Below are 19,964 nucleotides of genomic sequence, written 5' to 3'. Positions count from 1 at the left end.
TGCACACTGCTTCCTGGCTTTTGAGTTAGGAAGAGCCGTTGCTATGCAGTAACGAAAGGAAGAGGATCTGGATCCCTCCTGCCAGTAAAGTAAAACTGCTGCAATATGTTATGACCAGTATAGTAGGCAATAGCCCTTATCCGGTGGGATGTCAACTAGTGTATGGGCACCTAAGGCCTAGTACACACGAGAGGATTTATCCGCGGAAACGGTCCGGAGGACCGTTTCCGCGGATAAATCCTCTGGCTGATTTTGATCTGATGGTTGTACTAACCATCAGATCAAAATCCACGCGAAATTCCCCCCCGCGGTGACGTGTCGCGCCGTCGCCGCGATGATGACGCGGCGACGTGCGCGACGCTGTAATATAAGGACTTCCACGCATGCGTCGAATCATTACGACGCATGCGAGGGAGGGAATCGGATGGATTGATCCGGTGAGTCTGTACAGACCATCGGATCAATCCGCTGGACTGGATTCCAGCTGATCGATTTCTTAGCATGCTAAGAAATTTTGATCCGCTGGAAAACCATCGGCCCGAAAAATATCTGCGGATAAATATCTGAAAGCTGAAAGTGATCCTTCCTACGCAACTTGTGTATGTTATTGTATTTACAACCTATGTACGATCTTTCTTTGGCTTCAATAAACCTTGGATTGTGAAAAAAAAAAAAAGAAAGTGATCCGCGGATAAATTCCAGCGGATAGATCCTCCCGTGTGTACGGGGCCTCAGACTCCTGCCAAGCCCTACAAAAAGAAAAGGGTTGGTAAGTCTACCATTCAATTTTTTTTTTTACCACTTTTAACCACTTGACCTCCAGAAGATTTACCCCCCTTCATGACCAGGTAATTTTTAACTCACAATTGTGTGGTCATGCAATGCTGTACCCAAATAAAATGTATGTCTTTTTTTCCCCACAAATATAGCTTTATTTTGGTGGTATTTGATCAACTCTTTTTATATATTTTTTGCGATTGCTTACCACAACATCAGCAATTATTAAAACATTTTTAGTTGACATTGTAGTAAGCTGTAAGTTATCATTATGTACTGTGTTCAGAAACTGTAAACTGTAATGGCATATGTACTATTAAATAATTTTCTTCAACTTTCAGACAATCCTGCATGGTCCCTGATGAAGCAGCTGTGAACTGCGAAACGAGTCAGCATCAGTGGGACACAACATTTATCCATGCCTTTGTATCGTTTTATTACAGTAAAGTTGATGTATAATTATATGCATCATTTTTATATGGTGGTCATGTACTTCTCCACCAATTATTTTAATGAGATCCAATAAATATATTATTTTATCTATTTGCATTGCTACTTGAGTATGGTGCCGTTAAAGTCGGATTAGTATTGAAGGTATTTTCCTTCCCCACGTTTTTCTCAACCTATTCAACAGAGTTTTATGTAACAGGTTGCCAAAATAAAAATGCACTCAAATATCCAGTTTCCTTATTTCACGAATGCGTTTCTGCTAAGCCTCGTACACATGATAGGTTAACTAGAGGACAACTGTCTGAAGGACCGTTGTCACAGGTTAACCGATGAAGCTGACTGATGGTCCGTCACGCCTACACTCCATAGGTTAAATAACCGATCGTGTCAGAACGCGGTGATGTAAAACACAACGACGTGCTGAAAAAAACGAAGTTCAATGCTTCCAAGCATGCGTCGACTTGATTCTGAGCATGCGTGGATTTTTAACCGATGGTCGTGCCTACTAACGATCGGTTTTGACCTATCGGTTAGGAATCCATACGTTAATTTTAAAGCAAGTTGTTTTTTTTTTTAACCTATGGTTAAATAACCTATGAGGCCCACACACGATCGGTTTTGACCGATGAAAATGGTCCTCTGGTTAACCTACCGTGTGTACAAGGCCGCCGGACCGTTTCCAGCGGATAAATCCTCTGGCGGATCTGGATCTGATGGCTGTACTCACCATCAGATCGAAATCCGCGCGGAATCCATCCGCGGTGACGTGTCGCGCCGTTGCCGCGACAATGACGCGGCGACGTGCGCGACGCTGGAAGGTAAAGACTTCCACGCATGCGTCGAATCATTACGACGCATGCGAGGGAGGGGAGCGGACGGATTGATCCGGTGAGTCTGTACAGACCACCAGATCAATCCGCTGGACAGGATTCAAGCGGATAGATTTCTTAGCATGCTAAGAAATTTTTATCCGCTTGAAATCCGTCGGCTGGATTTTAATCCGCCGATAAATGTCCGCTAGGCCGTACACACGACCGGATCTATCCGCTGGAACTGATCTGCGGATAAATCTCAGCAGATAGATCCGGTCGTGTGTACAAGGCCTTATACTAGGAGGGACAGACAGACAGACAGACAGACAGACAGACAGACAGACAGACAGATAGATAGATAGATAGATAGATAGATAGATAGATAGATAGATAGATAGATAGATAGATAGATAGATAGATAGATAGATAGTTTTACTACCTGAGTTAAGTTGCCTGCTGTGTCTTGTGTCAAGGATTTGTTTGGCAGAATCTGTGAGACAACATCCAAATAACCCAGAACAGGCTGTGCATGGGATGTCTTGAAACCATCTTGGGTCAAGTTAATTATAATGGGATAGTAAGCATCTGTGGAGACCTACAATGGTGCAGAAAGTTACAAAAGCTTTATTAACAGCTTTGTCAGAGAGTCTTTGAACTTAACACCCAAGCCATTACAGCTCAGAAAAAGACAATTATATCTGATGGAGAGAAGCATGCAAGAGGATTTTCCTTTAAAACAAAATTGTAAATCGTTTTAAGTACAGCTAAGAAAATTTGCCAGCAAATAATAATATCTTTGGTAAAACTTTAAAAAAACATGCATTGAAAATCTGCCACAAATTTTCATGACATTGGTCTGTGTACTCTTACCGGAGGATCAGATGTACTGGCAGTACTAGACATTGTTGCAGTAACAAAAGTTTCATCACCTGCAAAAGGAATCACATCTTAATACAGATTTATGCATACAATAAGGAAAACTTGGTAAACACAAACAATAGAATGCCGTGGCAAAAGAAGAATACATTTAATTCAGCTGGCCATAGACATCAGTGAGCAGCTGGATGTGCATGCTTGATCTGGCTGTCTTACTACATGTTTCCTCCCAACGTGTGCTCCGTAATGCAATACTCTGGTTGCATAAGTATTCCTGGTTAAATGGAGGAAGGAGCGAAAGAGAGGCTCATGCACTGTTGTGGAAATTTAACCACTTCCATACAGGGCACTTACGCACCTTCCCGCCCAAGCCAATTTTCAGCTTTCAGCACTGTTGCACTTTGAATGGCAATTGCCCGGTCATGCTACACTCTACACTGTACCCAAACAAAATTGGTGTCCCTTTTTCCCCATAAATAGAGCTTTCTTTTGGTGGTATTTGATCACCTCTGCGATTTTTTTTTTTTTTTTTTTTGCGCAACAACTAAAAAAAGACTGAAAATTTTGAAAAAAAATAAATTTTTATTTTTTTCTGTAAATTTTTTTGTAAATAAGTACGTTTTCTCTTTCAATTACGGGCACTGATATGGCAGCACTGATGAGATGGCACTGATGGACATCAAAGAGGTAGTACTGACGGGCACAGATAAGGTGGCACTGATTGGCGGCGCTGGTATGCGGCACTGATGGGCATACATAGGCGGCACTGATGGGCACACATAGGCGGCACTGATGGGCACACATAGGCGGCACTGATGGGCACTCATGGGCGGCACTGATGGGCACCCATGGGCGGCACTGGGCACTCATAGGCGGCACAGATGGGCACTCATGGGTGGCACTTATGGGTGGCACTGATGGATACTTATGGGTGGCACAGATGGGCACTGATAGGTGGGCACTGGGCATGGATGAGCACTGTGGGGTGGCACTGATGGACACTGTGGGGTGGCACTGATGGACACTGTGGGGCGGCACTGATTTACCTATGTTGCCAGTCTTTTTTATTTTTTAATGCTTTTTTTTTCAGACTTTTTTTTTTTTTTTTTTTGTTCCCAGACTTTTTTTTTAGTTTGCCCTTCCCTGGTGGTCCAGGGTGGGCTTCCCTGGTGGTCCAGTGTGGCGATCCGAGGGGGGGCTGTGCTGATAAAAACTAGTGGATGAATAAAGTGAATGATGAGCGCAAAAATAAATGGAATAATGCATATAACATTTATTTTATATTTTAATCGTTCACATTATTGATGTGTTATATGCATTATTCCATTTATTTTTGCGCTCATCATTCACTTTATTCATCCAATTTTTTTGTTGTTAGCACAATTTAGATTTGAGCTGCATTTATTTTTTATTTATATTTTGTTAGCACATTTCTCACCCTCACTTTGTTAGTACTGGCTAGCGCTTTAGTCACCCCTCTTTTTTGCTGTGCTGATAAACAATCAACCTGTCAGGAGAGCCGCTGATCGGCTCTCCTCTACTCGTGTCTTTCAGACGCGAGTGAGGAAGAGCCATCAACGGCTCTTCCTGTTTACATCGTGATCAGTCGTGGTTGGACACGGCTGATCACGTGGTAAAGGGTCTCCGTGAGAGACTCTTTACCGAGATCGGTGTTGCGGGGTGTCAGACTGACACCCTGCAACAACGATCGCCGCGATGCGCGCCCCCGGGGGCGCACAGCGGCTCAGAATCCTGAGGACGTCATATGACATCCAGTCAGGATTCTACAACCACTTTGCCACCATCAATATGTTATTGGCGGGCAGCAAGTGGTTAAAGATGTATTTATTATGTATTGTCATAGTGTCACCCATGGTTGGTTCTCTCTCAGCCCGCTCTAGAAAGCTGACTGGGGCAGACAGACTGGTTGAGATACACTTCCTGATTTTGAGAAGGGTGTTTGTGGAGGGGGGTGTCGGCCGGCCAAAGGGCCCCTGTGTGATGCACAGATATTCGCCTTCCGGGTGCGTCCACTCTGCAAGATCATTGTCAATTTAGCTGGTGTGCGCTCCTGTCATCTCTCAGTACCTGATCAACACTGTTTTGTGATGTGCGCCTACACCTGCAGATAAGCTCCTCTCATCGGGAACTGTATCCTATTGTTGTTATTATATTGCTGTATTGTTATTGATTATTACTGTATTGTGTTATATTGCTGTATTGTGGTGTTGTTGTATTATATTGTTATTGAATATTACTGTATGAATCCCTGTTAGATGGGGTTATCTGTGCTGCCAAATCAATATATGGGCATTTGTTGTATCGAGCCCACATGCTGTGACATCACTTCCCATGGAGGAGGTCACATGCTGTGTCATCACTTCCTATGGTCACATGCTGTGATCTCCTCCAATCAGATGTGGTCTGTGAAGCCTATTGTGTTAATAAAACTGCCTGTGAGGGCGTTGGCAAACCAGTGATGACTGGAGCTAGGATGGAATGAGAACAATTGGTGAGGTCTCTTGACTTGTATGGATGGGCAGAGAATGGATGGTGAGAACTTATTTAGCTTAAAGATGGGTTATTTCATTAAGACGGAGTATGTGCTTTTTAGCACAGGGCAAAATGGCGGTATGCTCTGCGTACAGCCAATTTTGCCATGTGAGCACAAACAGTCCTGACACCAACTTAGCAGTGTTGTTTGTTCTAACATGGCTTTTCAGATTTGCTGTCACTCCTCTAAGCGTTCCATAACTTTCTATGAAGAAATAACTACAGGGTAAAGGACAGTGGCAATCCAGCTAATAAAAAAAAGCCTTCACAGCCATGCTAGAAGTGTTAGAAGACACCACATCTAGAATCCTAGACAGTAGTGAAAATCAGACTGTCAGAGATTGAACCATGACCCATTCCTCCCAAGACACTCAATTGTCTTTTTTACAGGGGTTAACATTGGTCATAAAAACTATGATCACTTTCAAAGCACAGTAAACCAGTCTGAGTTCTGCATAGTGAATACCATATGTGCTAGTATGTACAAACAAATGTTTCTACAAAGCATATACTCACCTACCTATCAATCCTGTGTAGCACCCTCTAGCGTGTGCTACTTGAAGTGAGAGTAGGAAAAAGCATTTTCTGACCCAGGGATAGACCTGAGTCACTGAATCTGTGTCAGGGATATTAGAGGGCAGGGCTGGAAAACTCATCCTGGCAGCTCTCTGGGCTCTCAGCCAATCCCCGGGAGTGGGCCTGGCAGGGAACTGGGATAGCCCATAAATACAGTGCCTTGAAAATGTATTCATACCCCTTGAAATTTTCCACATTTTGTCGTGTTACAACCAAAAACGTAAATGTATTTTGTGGGATTTCATGTGATAGACCAACACAAATTGGCACATAATTGTGAAGTGGAAAGAAAATGATAAATGGTTTTCCAAATGTTTTACAGATAAATATGTGAAAAGTGTGGCATGCATTTGTATTCAGTCCCCTCTACTCTGATATCCCTAACTAAAATCTAGTGGAACCAATTGCCTTCAGAAGTCACCTAATTAGTAAACAGAGTTCACCTGTGTGTAATTTAGTCTCAGTATAAATACAGCTGTTTGGTGAAGCCCTCAGAGGTTTGTTAGAGAACCATAGTGAACAAACAGCATCATGAAGGCCAAGAAATGCACCAGACAAGTCAGGGATAAAGTTGTGGAGAAGTTTAAAGCAAGGTTAGGTTATGAAAAAATATCCCAAGCTTTGAACATCTCACGGAGCATGGTTCAATCCACCATTCGAAAATGGAAAGCATATGGCACAACTGTAAACCTACTAAAACATTGTTGAACGAAAGCCATAAGAAGTCTTGTTTTCAGTTTGTGAGAAGCCATGTGGGGGACACAGCACACACATGGAAGAAGGTTCTCTGGTCAGATGAGACCAAAATTTAACTTTTTGGCCTAAAAGCAAACCGCTATGTGTGGCAGAAAACTAACACTGCACATCAACCTGAACACACCACCCTCACCGTGAAACATGGTGGTGGCAGCATCATGTTATGGGGATGCGTTTATTCAGCAGGGAAAGGGAAGCTGATCAGAGTTCACGTGAAGGTGAATGGAGCATAATACAGGGCAATCTTAGAAGAAAACCTGTCAGAGTCTGCAAAAGACTTGAGACTGGGGCGGAGGTTCACCTTCCAGCAGGACAAAGACCCTAAACATACAGTCAGAGCTACAATGGAATGGTTTAGATCAAAGCATATTCATGTGTTAGAATGGCCCAGTCAAAGTTCAGACCTAAATCCAATTGAGAATCTGTGTCAAGATTTAGAAATTTCTGTTCACAGACGCTCTCCATCCAATCTGATGGATCTTGAGCTATTTTGCAAAGAATAATGGGCAAATATTTCACTCTCTAGATGTGCAATGCTGGTAGAGACATATCCAAAAAGACTTGCAGCTGTAATTGCACAGAAAGGTGATTCTACAAAGTATTGACTCAGGGGGGCAGAATACAAATGCACACCACACTTTTCACATATTTGTAAAAAAAAAAATTGAACCATTTATCATTTTCCTTCCACTTCACAATTATGTACCACTTTGTGTTGGTCTGTCACATAAAATCCCAATAAAATACATTTTCGTTTTTGCTTGTAACATGACAAAATGTGGAAAATTTCCAGGGGAATGAGTAGTTTTTCACTGTAGACATGGACATGGTAGCAGGGGAGTCCGATGGAAGATAGAGGAGCAGTGCTGAGGAGAGGCTGCCAGTGGCCCTTAAATAGGGTGTCCCGGATTGCCCGGAACTGTCCCGCAATTGACATGTCTGTCCCTGGTACCGGGCACCTTCATTCTGGGACAATACAATGTCCCGGAATGGAATAGAGGACACAACCACCCCCTACTAACTAATAACTACATTTCCGGAACTGGTTGCTAGGGCCGGCGCTGCCTGGCATCTTGCAACCAGTGACAATTTACTCTCAGACAGCGAGACCCGGAGCAAGGCCTGCCCCTAGTGCAGAACTGCTGTCACCACACACCTCGGCACCCTGCAGGGACTGGTGTGATCTTCACTCTCCAGATAGTGACGCCACTCCTTTCCTTCTACACACGTGACTCATGCAGAGGGAGTGACAGCAGCACTGCATCTGGTGGCAGGCTATGGGTGGCAAGTAGCACTGTATCTGGTGGCAAGTGGCACATTCACCTGACAAATAACCCACCGCCAAATTCCCCATCAACCCCGAGACTACATTATCCCCCCACCCCCTCATCTTTTTTGGGGGGAAGGTGAGAGAGGGTGTGTCCCTGAATGGCAATTTGGAAATGTGGTCACCCTACCCTTGAGGGACCCCTGCCGGGGGATTTACTTTGGGTTGGAGCTCGGGATAGCTGGCCTGGAAGGATCCAACCACAGGAGGCAATTGAAGGGATTCACAATGGAAGGGGCAGCGGGAGAGAGCAAGCAGAGACAGTGAGATCAGCACGGTGCAGGGATAAGACAAGGGGAGAGACCGTCAGTTGTTATAGTGCTCTCTTGAAGACTGCCATGTGCCAAGTTTTAATCTAACCTTGCCCTGCGAAATCTCCATGTGTGAGTGTGTGCCAGTCAGGAGGACTAGGGGTAGCAAGCAGCCAGGTGGGCTGGGAGTCTTATGCAGCAGTAGAACTGGGCTCATTGTCTACAGGAAGGCAGAATGAGATGCTGTTCACTCCACAATGTAATAAAGCTTATCCACGCAGGGACATGATGCTCCTTACCTGTAATGGGCTGTCGCTGAATTATTCCTCTGGAGTGATCAGCGGGTGCTGTAAATAGTGAACCAAGTTTGTGAAGGAGGAAGGAAGAAGAGTATTTCTTTGAAAATAGGGAGGAAGTTGTCCCTGTTTTGTTCTGTGTTCTGGACATTTTTCAAGTTGGGCATTCCATAATACTCTACCCCATCCAAGTTATCATCCCCTAATAAAACAACAAAAACAAGCCAAGGAATTTCTAAGTGACTGGCTGTGCAGCAGCTGGGACCCAAACATCAGCAACTCTTATGAGGGGTGTGATTACACCTGTATACCACACACTGGAGGATGATTGTGCCTCCCCTCCTCCCTTTTCCCAAATGGAGTACACACGATTGGAAATTCCAACAAGAAAAGTCCGATGTGAGCTTTTGAACGGAAATTCCAACCGTGTGTAGGCTCCATTGGAATTTTTCTGTTGGAATTTCCGGCAAGAAAAATTTGAGAGCTGGTTTTGTCAAATTTTCTGACAAGAAAAGTTCTTGTCGGAAATTCCGGTTAGTCTGTATGCAATTCCGACGCGCAAAAAAAACACATGCTCAAAATCAATTTGACGCATGTTCGGAATCATTGAACTTTATTTTTCTCGGCTCGCTGTAGTGTTGTACGTCACCGCATTCTTGATGGTCGGAATTTGGTGTGACCGTGTGTATGCAACATAAGTTTGAGCCAACATTCCGTCGGAAAAATGTCCACGGTTTTCTTGTCGGAATTTCCAATCGTGTGTACGCGGCATAAGTCATTATCATTAATTGCTGGACAATGGAACAGCATATGGCAGCATGTATTAATTCATCAAACACCAAATGGAGCACCTAAGATAGTGGATATAGCCGCTGGCCAGGTACCCTGCAATGGTAAGTGTGTGCCAAACAAAAGTGGGATGCTGAAACCAGCATGATGGGAAATTATTGTGACTTGGATCTGTGTCATTTAAAGTGGTTGTAAACCCTTACATTTACTCTATGAAGTGACTGGCCTCAGGTGATACACAGAGATAAAACAAATCATCCCACATGAGTTGTACCTGTTTCTCTGTCGCGATTTCTTCTAAAAACTCACAGATCAAAGGATTTGTATTTCTCAGCTCTAACAACAGGGCACAGGGATCTAACATCACATACGCACTACAAAGCATAGAGCACAGTGTTCCCTGATATCTGACAGCTGACCCCCTCTACACAGGCTTAAAGGCTCATAGAAAAATACACAGAACTAAGACTATCAGTCACCTGCTGTATGGGGGGTGGACTGCCATCCAGGAGGTTGTGGTTTCCAGAAAACTGTCATGCCTCATACACACGACCAGTTTTCACGACGAGAAAACTGCCATTTTTTATATTGGTCGAGAAAAACGTCCGTGTGTATGCTCCCTAGCCGTTTTCTCTACAAAAAAACTGCCCGCAAAACAATTTAAACCAGCTCTCTTTTTTCTCATCGTGTTTCATGTCAGGTTTTTTCTCGTCGCGAAAAACAGTCGTGTGTGTATGCTTTTTCAGAGATGACTAGTGCAGATAGCAGAGGAGAGATCGGAGAGGAGCCAAACTTGGTGCTTTGGGTTCAGGCTAGCACACACTGAAGTGGGATGTGCTTTGTTAATTTTCATTTCTGAAGATTACAACTACTTTAAGGTTTGCTTTATGCTCGAAAAATTCTCCCTGTTTTATAGCAGTTGTAATCTCTGTTACACCACTTGTATCTACAGGTAAGCCTATAATAATAATGTCCGAGATGAAGCTACGCCATTGAGTAACGCGTTGACGTCGTCATCCGGCGCCTGCCGCGTGACGTTTCCCTTGCATGTGACAGACGGAGGTGCCATCGGACCAGAAAACTGTAGACGGCTTACGAGCATTGAGGAGCTCAGCTGAGCTGCCCGCACACTAAGACACCCGCTCATTGCGAGGCACACTACATGTGGATCCTTCTGCCATCCATTGCCAGCACAAGACTTGCACGGATAATTATGGCTACCATCGCATATAAGGTCTGTATCGCTGCATTATCCATCCATGAACTAAGTCCAGCTCGGATGAATACAGACGACAGACTGGTAACGTACAGACCATAAGCTGTCAATATACATGCATTTTATCCAGCAGTATTGGGATTACAGCAGTAATTGTGTCTACACAACATCTGTAAAATGCTATACATAGTTGACACACTTTATTCCAGCAGACCAATCGCTTTATATTTCCCTAATTTATGGGACTAACCATGCATGGTTGAAATGAGCTTAAACCAGCTAACCCTTACTGCTTGTGCTGGCTTATACTAATGGACTTTATAGGAAGCAGTCTATTATGACCACCTTTATTCACATTTCTAATGCATTACTGCTGCACAGCCTCAACTGACTGAACAATCTTCCAGCCTTCCCTATCTATGGACTACCACTTGGCCTAACTAGATTATTATTCTGGCCCTCATTCTCTATATATGAAGATGATATAACTTAATTAGTCCTGTAGATATTACTCCACTGCTTTCCGTCCCTCCCCCCCTCCTCCCTCCCTCCCCGCATATTGGGTCCAGCCACTAGTATAGGCACGTATTGGCTGAATTTAGTTAGGGCCATGAGATCATTGTGTCTGATTAATATAGCCCCACCTTTTTCTACCCTAGTAGCCAAACGAATCACTTGTTTATACGCAGTGCATACAACTCGTGGCTGAACCCAGATACGTCCGGACAGTGTCGTCATTGTGTGTTGTTTATTGTGAGTCCTGTCTGTTATAACTGTTTATTAGCAATTCATTTCTTTTAAATGGTTGCATTTTCACCATATTGTTCGTTTATGACTGTACTTTTTATACTCCATTTTTGATACTATAATAAATCCTTTTGTATCAGAATACTCTAGATCATCATTTGTTGCTATTGGTAACCCCTTTTGGGCCTCCCCTCAGGCCACCCCCCCTTCCCCCATTCCCTTTTTTAGTACTATAATAAGGATCACCTGTAGGTACTGTGAATATCTCCTAAACGTGCACAATTTAGGAGATATGCAGAGTGCATGCAGCCGATGACGTCATGGGCTCATGGGCTCTAAAGGTCCAGCTTACAGGACCTCCAGAGCCCATGCCGATAACGACAGCTCCGGCTCCAGTGAGTGAGAGTGACATCATTGTCCACTCACAGGAAAGGAGCTAGCAAACCCGGAAGAAACACCTAGGGAAGATATCAGCCGTCTCATCGCTAAGCGGGACGCTGCTGGAAGCAGGGGAGGGCTGGCAGCCTTAGGCCTGGGGGGCAAGTCGAGTGGCTCACCATCCATGGCCCATCTGGTTTTTCAATGCAACCTCACCAGTGCCTATCAGTGCAGCCAACTCCAGTGCCCATCAATGCAGCCTCATCACTAGGACAGGTTACATGGGGTGTATGGGGGGGGGGAGATGGGGGTCAGCTAGGGGTGTCAGGGTCTCTCACCTCAGTGATCTCAGCTCAGCAGATCCTTGCATGCCACGGCCTCCTGAGGGGGGGTAATGCTCCTGGTCCTGGGGTCAAGTTGCAGCCAGTGCCCCAGTCCTGCAGCACTGCGTCCCTACTACTTGGCAGTCCCTGCCTCTGTCTGTTTTCAAGAATCCAGTCCCAGGGAGTTGTAGTTTCCTCGGCGCTGCTCTGTTTTCTACCCACCGGGAGCTTGAGCGTGGACTACAACTCCCAGAATGCAACAGCTAGTGGTCAGCCCGACTTCCAAGACCAGAATAAAAAATAAAATGGTAGCAGGCATTTTGAACATAAGTTAGGGTGGCCTGGGAGGCAATTGCCACCCTGCCCCCTGGCCCAGCCCTCCCCTGGCTGGAAGGGCTTCCTTCTATTTACATTTCTTCGTATTTCATAATATGTTATTACATGATGCATGCTAGCACATTATGCCATTGTTTTAAAGTTTGGTTTTATTTTTTCTTCTGTGGTTTACAACTGCTTTACCCATTTAATAAACTGTACTGAAGAGTAACCACAGGTTTTGTACCAGAACAGAATCTTGTCCAAGTTAATACTAATAAAATGTATTTTGCTGCAACAAATCTCCTTTGCCCTTGCTGCACTGCCAAACACCTTATTACTTCTACTCACTAACCTGTGACTGCTCAGCGATTGTTTTTTTCAGGCTCATTGGACTACGATCTACAAATGTAAAGTAAGTTTCACTCTCAGGCTAACCTTGGTTGATAAAAAAAAGTGATTGTCAAAAAAAATCAGTTGAATCCATAATGTCCTTTCATTTGTAGAAGCAATCTATGGTGTGCCGTCTCATTATTGTCTGTGATTGAAGGGGTTAATATTAGCACAGAAAGCAATCATTCCTGTCCATGTTTAATAAGTGCCAGCAGGAGAGCAGTGCGGAAATTCCTGAATCCTGCGCTGGCTGAACAATTATCCAGCTGCAAAGACACATCTGCATAAGTACAACAGTGCAGATACAACTTCCATTAAAGGGGAAATATCTTATATTTACATTAGGGATTTTCTCTTTTTTGTGCACAGCTATATGGATAAGTATGCAAAGTCCAGAGGTCAAGCAGTCATTTTTTAGAAAACATATAAAAGTTAAACCAAATTTATTTGGAAGATGACAAGCACCATTCAGTAATGCATATTAGGATGCTCTATACTATCAAGGATTATTCAGGTTGTAATGTTACCAATCAAATTAATTTATCACAAACTATGGAGTCTATAGTTTGTGATAAATTAATTTGATTGGTCACATTTCTACCTAAATAAGCTTTGATTTATAAAGTTTGGTTCCTTTCTGAATCCAGATTATCATCTGAAAAGCTCATCAAAGGATTGTAGAGATTCAAGATTCAGCTTAGATAGCAGTGATTCTCATGCCGCGTACACACGATCATTTTTCGGCATGTAAAAAACAACGTTTTTAAAAAATGTCATTTAAAATGATCATGTGTGGGCTTCACATCATTTTTCGGGTTCTGAAAAACGACAAAAAAAAATTCGAACATGCTGCATTTTTTACCAACGTTTTAAACAATGTTGTTTTTCGGGTTGTAAAAAATGATCGTGTGTGGGCTAAAACGACGTTAAAAACCCACGCATGCTCAGCAGCAAGTTATGAGACGGGAGTGCTCGTTCTAGTAAAACAAGCGTTCGTAATGGAGTAAGCACATTCATCACGCTGTAACAGACAGAAAAGCGCGAATCGTCTTTTACTAACATGAAATCAGCTAAAGCAGCCCAAAGGGTGGCGTCATCCGAATGGAACTTCCCCTTTATAGTGCCGTCATACGTGTTGTACGTCACCGCGCTTTGCTAGAGCATTTTTTTTTAACGATTGTGTGTGGGCAACGTTGTTTTAATGATGAAGTTGGAAAAAAAATCGTTTTTTCTAGAGGCTGAAAAACATCGTTTTTTACATGCCAAAAAATGATCGTGTGTACGCGGCATCACACTTGCATCCTGAAATTAAAATTGCAGACATATACTGTAGATCAAAGGCTAAAGCTTTTTCTTTCATCTTATGTGACCAATAAATGGGCTATACTGTAGGTATGGATTACTCACAAAACATCATAAGCAGGCAACTGTAACCTGTCAAATATAGGCGGGCCTGGCCTGCAGCTTACAAATTTGCACATTACATTCCTCTCCATAACACTTAAATCGGATGTAAACCCACTGATTTAACAGTTTCAAAAAACAGTTACCGTATATACTCGAGTATAAGCCGACCCGAATATAAGCCGAGGCACCTAATTTTACCACAAAAAACTGGGAAAACGTATTGACTCGAGTATAAGCCTAGGGTGTCCATCTGCATACCTCACTGTGCCTCACTTTGCCTCACTGTGTCCATGTGCATGCCTCACTGTGTCCATACTTCACTGTGCCCATGCCTCACTGTGTCCATGTGCATGCCTCACTGGGCCCATGCCTCACTGTGTCCATGTGCATGCCTCACTGTGTCCATGCCTCACTGTGCCCATGTCTCACTGTGCCCATGCCTCACTGTATCCATACTTCACTGTGCCCATGCCTCACTGTGTCTATACTTCACTGTGCCCATGCCTCACTGTGTCCATGTGCATGCCTCACTGGGCCCATGCCTCACTGTGTCCATGTGCATGCCTCACTGTGTCCATGTCTCACTGTGCCCGTGCCTCACTGTGTCCATGCCTCACTGTGCCCATGTCTCACTGTGCCCATGCCTCACTGTGTCCATACTTCACTGTGCCCATGCCTCACTGTGTCTATACTTCACTGTGCCCATGCCTCACTGTGTCTATACTTCACTGTGCCCATGCCCCACTGTGCCCATGCCTCACTGGGCCCATGTCTCACTGTGTCCATGCCTCACTGTGCCCATGTCTCACTGTGCCCATGCCTCACTGTGCCCATGACTAGACTGACGTTTAACATGGGAGTCTATAGAAGGGGTTCCCGGCTTTGAAAAATAGGTGCTCCCTAGCCATAGGTCCCCCAGACAACAAGCTTTGCACACTTGTAGAAGAGAATATGACCGTTTAACATGGGAGTCTATGGAAGGGGTGCCCGGCTTTGAAAAATTGGTGCTCCCCGCCCGTAGGTCCCCGAACAACAAACTTTGCACACTTGTAGAGGAAGAGTGGGGCTACATGTGTGCCAAATTTGGACCTATGGCCAGCCGGTACCGGGTCCCCAAAAATCCGAGAGATCAGGCGCAAAAAGGTGACTCAAGTATAAGCCGAGGGGGGCATTTTCAGCACAAAAAAATGTGCTGAAAAACTCGGCTTATACTCGAGTATATGCAGTACATTCCAGACACCTGCCAGGAATGTAACTGTCACATGTGCTGTCAACGAAACTGTCAAACCATCCAATGGCTGGTGTCATAATTGATCACATGTGCAGCATCCTGGCAGTTGAAGATTATCCTCTTGCCGAATAGCCGCCACAGTTATACTGCGGCAGGTTGACTCGGGTGCACGAAACAAGGCAGATCTCTGTTATGACAGGAGATCACATAGAGATCCTGTCTTTCTTCTAAGCAGGAAGATGAATCTGTGTGTTGTCCCAGGCAGCCCATTCCCCCACACAGAAACATACTGAGGGAACACATTTAACCACTTGATCGCCCCTGATGTTAACCCCTTCCCTTCCAGTGTCATTAGTACAATGATCACTGTAATAATGTAACTGGTTCCCAAAAAAGTGTCAAAAATGTCAGCTAGGTGTCCGATCTGTCCGCCACAATGTCGCAGTCCCACTAAAAGTCACTGACCACCCTCATTACTAGTAAAAAAAAAAAAATGACATAAATCTTTCCCCTATTTTGTAGATGCTACAACTTTTACGCAAACCAATCGATATACGCTTGTTGGGGTTTCTTTTACCAAAAATATGTAGAAGAATACATATTGGTCTAAATTTATGAAGACATTTTTTTTTATTATTATTTTTTTATTGGGTATGTTTTATAGAAGAAAGTAAAGAAAGTATTTATTTTTTAAAATTGACGGACTTTTTCATTTATAGCAAAAAAAAACAAAAAACGCAGAGGTGATCTATTTACACTCTTCCTAACCAGGCCATTTTTTGCGATCCGTCACTGCATTACTTTTTTCTTTTGGTAGTATTTCTACCAAAAGAAAAAAGTAATGCAGTGACGGATCGCAAAAAATGGCCTGGTTAGGAAGAGTGTAAATCCTTCCGGGGGGGCTGAAGTGGTTAAACAGAGGCCAAGATGGCAGCTTACATTGCTGAAAATGATTTATATATATATATATATATATATATATATATATATATATATATATATATATATATATATATATATATATATATATATATATTTACACACATATCACACACAATCTCTTAAAAATAAATGTAAACAAGATTTTTTAAATGTATTTAAATGGTTGTTAACCCACTGGGTTAGATTAACATTATCCTCTCGGTTGGTTCATGTAATGTCCCCTCTGCGACTGTGCTTTATAAAAAAAAATGCAGCTATATATCTGTTTTCATAGCGCAGATCAGCACTCATCTCATCTCTCTCCTCTCTCGGCCTGACAGATGCAGTGGGCGGGGCCAAGGATCCCCTGCTGAATTTTTTAATTCTTGGAGATCTGAGTAATTGGGAACAGTGTGTCCTTTGCCTATATACTTTGTACTAAAGGAGTCCTTCTTTCTTATCTCAGAATGTTGGGAGGAATGGTGTGAACTATATTATAAGCAAAACATATTGTCAGATATATAGACATGTACATATTTCACACTGTAAAAGATACAGTAGATACTGTGTTGGTTGTTTAATAAAATTTGTGAGAAGTATGATCTCTATAATGCTTCATTTTCATATGTGTAAGCAAAAATTAAAACAGATTTCTCCATTAAAGTGGAGGTTCACCCAAAAAATCTATTTTTAACATTACATTCAGCCGAGTTGTCCTAATGACAATCGGCTGTTTTTTTTTGTTTTTTTTTTACGTACATACCGTATTTTTACCACCGCTTCCGGGTATGTCTTCTGCGGGACTGGGCGTTCCTATCTGATTGACAGGCTTCCGACCGTCGCATACTACGCGTCACAAGTTGCCGAAAGAAGCGTCGGTGCGCAGGCGCCGTATAGAGCCGCACCGACGTTCGGCTTCTTTCGGCAACTCGTGATGCGCTGTATGCGACGGTCGGAAGCCTTTCAATCAGATAGGAACGCCCAGTCCCGCAGAAGACATACCCGGAAGCATCGGTGAAATACGGTATGTACGAAAAAAAAAAACAGCCGATTGTCATTAGGACAACTCGGCTGAATGTAATGTTAAAAATGTATTTTTGGGTGAACCCCAGCTTTAAGTTACAGTAAAAGATAGACAACCCCTTATCTATGTATGGTTGTGCAAGTAGACATTTCCCTATAATATGTTTCTGAAACAAGGCTTATGTTGATGTTAGGTAATTGTAAGTATGAATATATATGTAATCAAGAAGCGACATTCACGAATGTTGCTTACCAAAATAACATACCAATGGCAGCTGTAAAGTAGTGGTGGATCTCAGGAGGGCTTAGAGCTCTTTCCCATATGATGAACTCATCGAAAGCACCATTCACATATTGTTTGGAAGGATCACTGTTTGTGCCCACAACCAGGCGATCAACACCAGCTCCATAACTGTAGGAGAGCTGACCTTGGGAATCACTGGCGTTAAATGTACCATTGACATAAACCTTTAGGCCTTCACCGGATGTCCAAGTGAACAGAACATGAGTCCAATATGGACCTAGAAGATAAGGGCACAAAAGTATTTAAATAATAGTTTAGAAATGACAGAAAAGTGGATCAAACATAGCACAACTTTCTCCAGCACTTTAATCTAGGTATCAGTAGTAGGAATTGGGTGTTGGTTGACCAAAAGAAAACTGCAATTTTTCTTTACATGGATAATTTCTTATGGCAAATGAATCACTTTTACACTAGAAAATCATCAGTTCTTTTAATAGACACCCATTATGTTCAGTGTTGCACAACACCAGAAAAAACCTTGCATACCTTGCAGCATGTACTGTAATTGTCTCAAAGACAGCAGGTTTTTTAAATTGTCAAATCCAAGGTGCATTTGAAAACATCTGAAGTTATGCTATAGTATGAAATCAATTTGTTGCATAGTTACATAGTTACATAGCTACATACTATGTAACTATGTAATTTGTTGCACACTATTAAAACTTAATTCCAGGAATACAGGCAATTTGAAAAAATAGAAGGCCCCCTATGAGTTAAATCCAACGACGTGCAATTTGTCTTCTTATCTCTATTACTTACATCTGCAAAAGGATACCCTCAGCAGGAGGGTACGCCCTTCTTTCTGCTGCCCATTCACCATTAAGGTAATAAATACAAAGGCTTCTGTGATTGGGAAGGAGGAGGGGAGGGGTGGGCAGAGCAGTTACACTGACTTGGCTGTTGAAGGAGCTGAGACCAGAGCATAGAATGTCAGGCTCCCGAAACTACAGCAATAGCTGTTTTACAGGAGTTGTATAAAACTGTCAGATGTAATAGAGATAAGTCCAGGAGGTGTCATGCAGCTCTTTGGAACTAAAAGAGAAGTATGGGTTTCTTTTTTTTCCCCATTCATACTTGCCTAGGTGGATGCAGCACCGGTCCGATGCTGCATCTGTCCCCGATGCCTCTACACTGAAAACCGAGCGATCAAACACCACCAATCGCACAGTTTTTACAGCTCCATGAGCAGAGAGTTGCAGCCTGTCAGTCACATCTCCCTCCGCGCTGAGCTGTAGAAGGGGTGGAGCGGACCGTCTCTCAGCAGCTCGCTGAGATGGGTGTCAGTCAGGGATCTGGCAGATCCAAACTTTATTGTCATGATGACGCGGTGCCTAGGCTGATATCCATGGCATCAGCAGAGAGCAGACTTTAGCCCACTCACTGCTGAAAACGGGTCACAGGAGAACAAAACCAATTGCACTCATGTGATCCATAGGAGAAGCCCAGCCAAACAAGCTTTGGCTGGACTTCTCCTTTAACTCATCGTGTACCTTCACTTTTTTTAAATGGACTGAATTCCTGGAGTTCAGTTTTAACCACTTCCGGACTACCCCCGACATCGTTTTACGTTGGTACTGAAGAGGAGTATCGTTGGCAGCAGCTAGCTACCATAACCCCGGTATTCTCTTCTTCAGCGTGTGGTCCGCTTCAAGAAAAAAGTGGTCTCTTCGGCGGATTTTGCATTTTAGTGTAAATATGAGATCTGAGGTATTTTTAACATCATCTTTCACAATATTAAAAAAAATATGGGCTAACTTTATTGTTGTCTTTTTTTTTTATTAAAACATTTTTTTTTCCAAAAAAGGTGTGCTTGTAAGACCATTGCACAAATACAGCGGGACAAAATGTAGTGCAACGACCGCCATTTTATTCTCTAGCGTGTTAGAAAAAATATATATATAACGCAACACCCGCGATCGCTCATTAACCACTTAAAGACCTCAGGTGTTTTTCAGATTTGGTGTTTGCAAGACTAAAACATTTTTTTCTGCTAGAAAATTACTTAAAACCCCCAAACATTATATATTTTTTTTTTCTAACACCCTAGAGAATAAAATGGCGGTCATTGCAATACTTTTTGTCACACCGTATTTGCGCAGCAGTCTTACAAGCGCACTTTTTTTGGAAAAAATTCACTTTTTTGAATTAAAAAATAAGACAACAATAAATTTGGCCCAATTTTTTTATATATTGTGAAAGATAATGTTACGCCGAGTAAAATGATACCCAACATGTCACGCTTT

At 43.0% G+C, this 19,964-nt stretch overlaps 1 protein-coding gene across 2 annotated transcripts in view; it reads right to left on the bottom strand.

Annotated features, from left to right (window-relative positions):
* ADGRD1 (adhesion G protein-coupled receptor D1) overlaps window positions 1-19,964 on the bottom strand; it is an 802,257-nt gene that overhangs the window by 661,966 nt on the left and 120,327 nt on the right. For both annotated transcript variants that reach the window (XM_040347511.1, XM_040347515.1), the window contains 3 exons: window positions 17,684-17,938; window positions 2,910-2,968; window positions 2,479-2,634 (listed from right to left, as the gene is read on the bottom strand). In XM_040347511.1, the coding sequence (XP_040203445.1) occupies window positions 2,479-2,634; window positions 2,910-2,968; window positions 17,684-17,938 (470 nt within the window). The remainder of the gene's footprint in view (window positions 1-2,478; window positions 2,635-2,909; window positions 2,969-17,683; window positions 17,939-19,964) is intronic.

Source organism: Rana temporaria, chromosome 1, assembly GCF_905171775.1.
Source record: "Rana temporaria chromosome 1, aRanTem1.1, whole genome shotgun sequence".
Taxonomy (NCBI): domain Eukaryota; kingdom Metazoa; phylum Chordata; class Amphibia; order Anura; family Ranidae; genus Rana; species Rana temporaria.
Note: the sequence above shows the minus strand (reverse complement) of the source record. Positions and strands in the feature narration are given on the sequence as shown.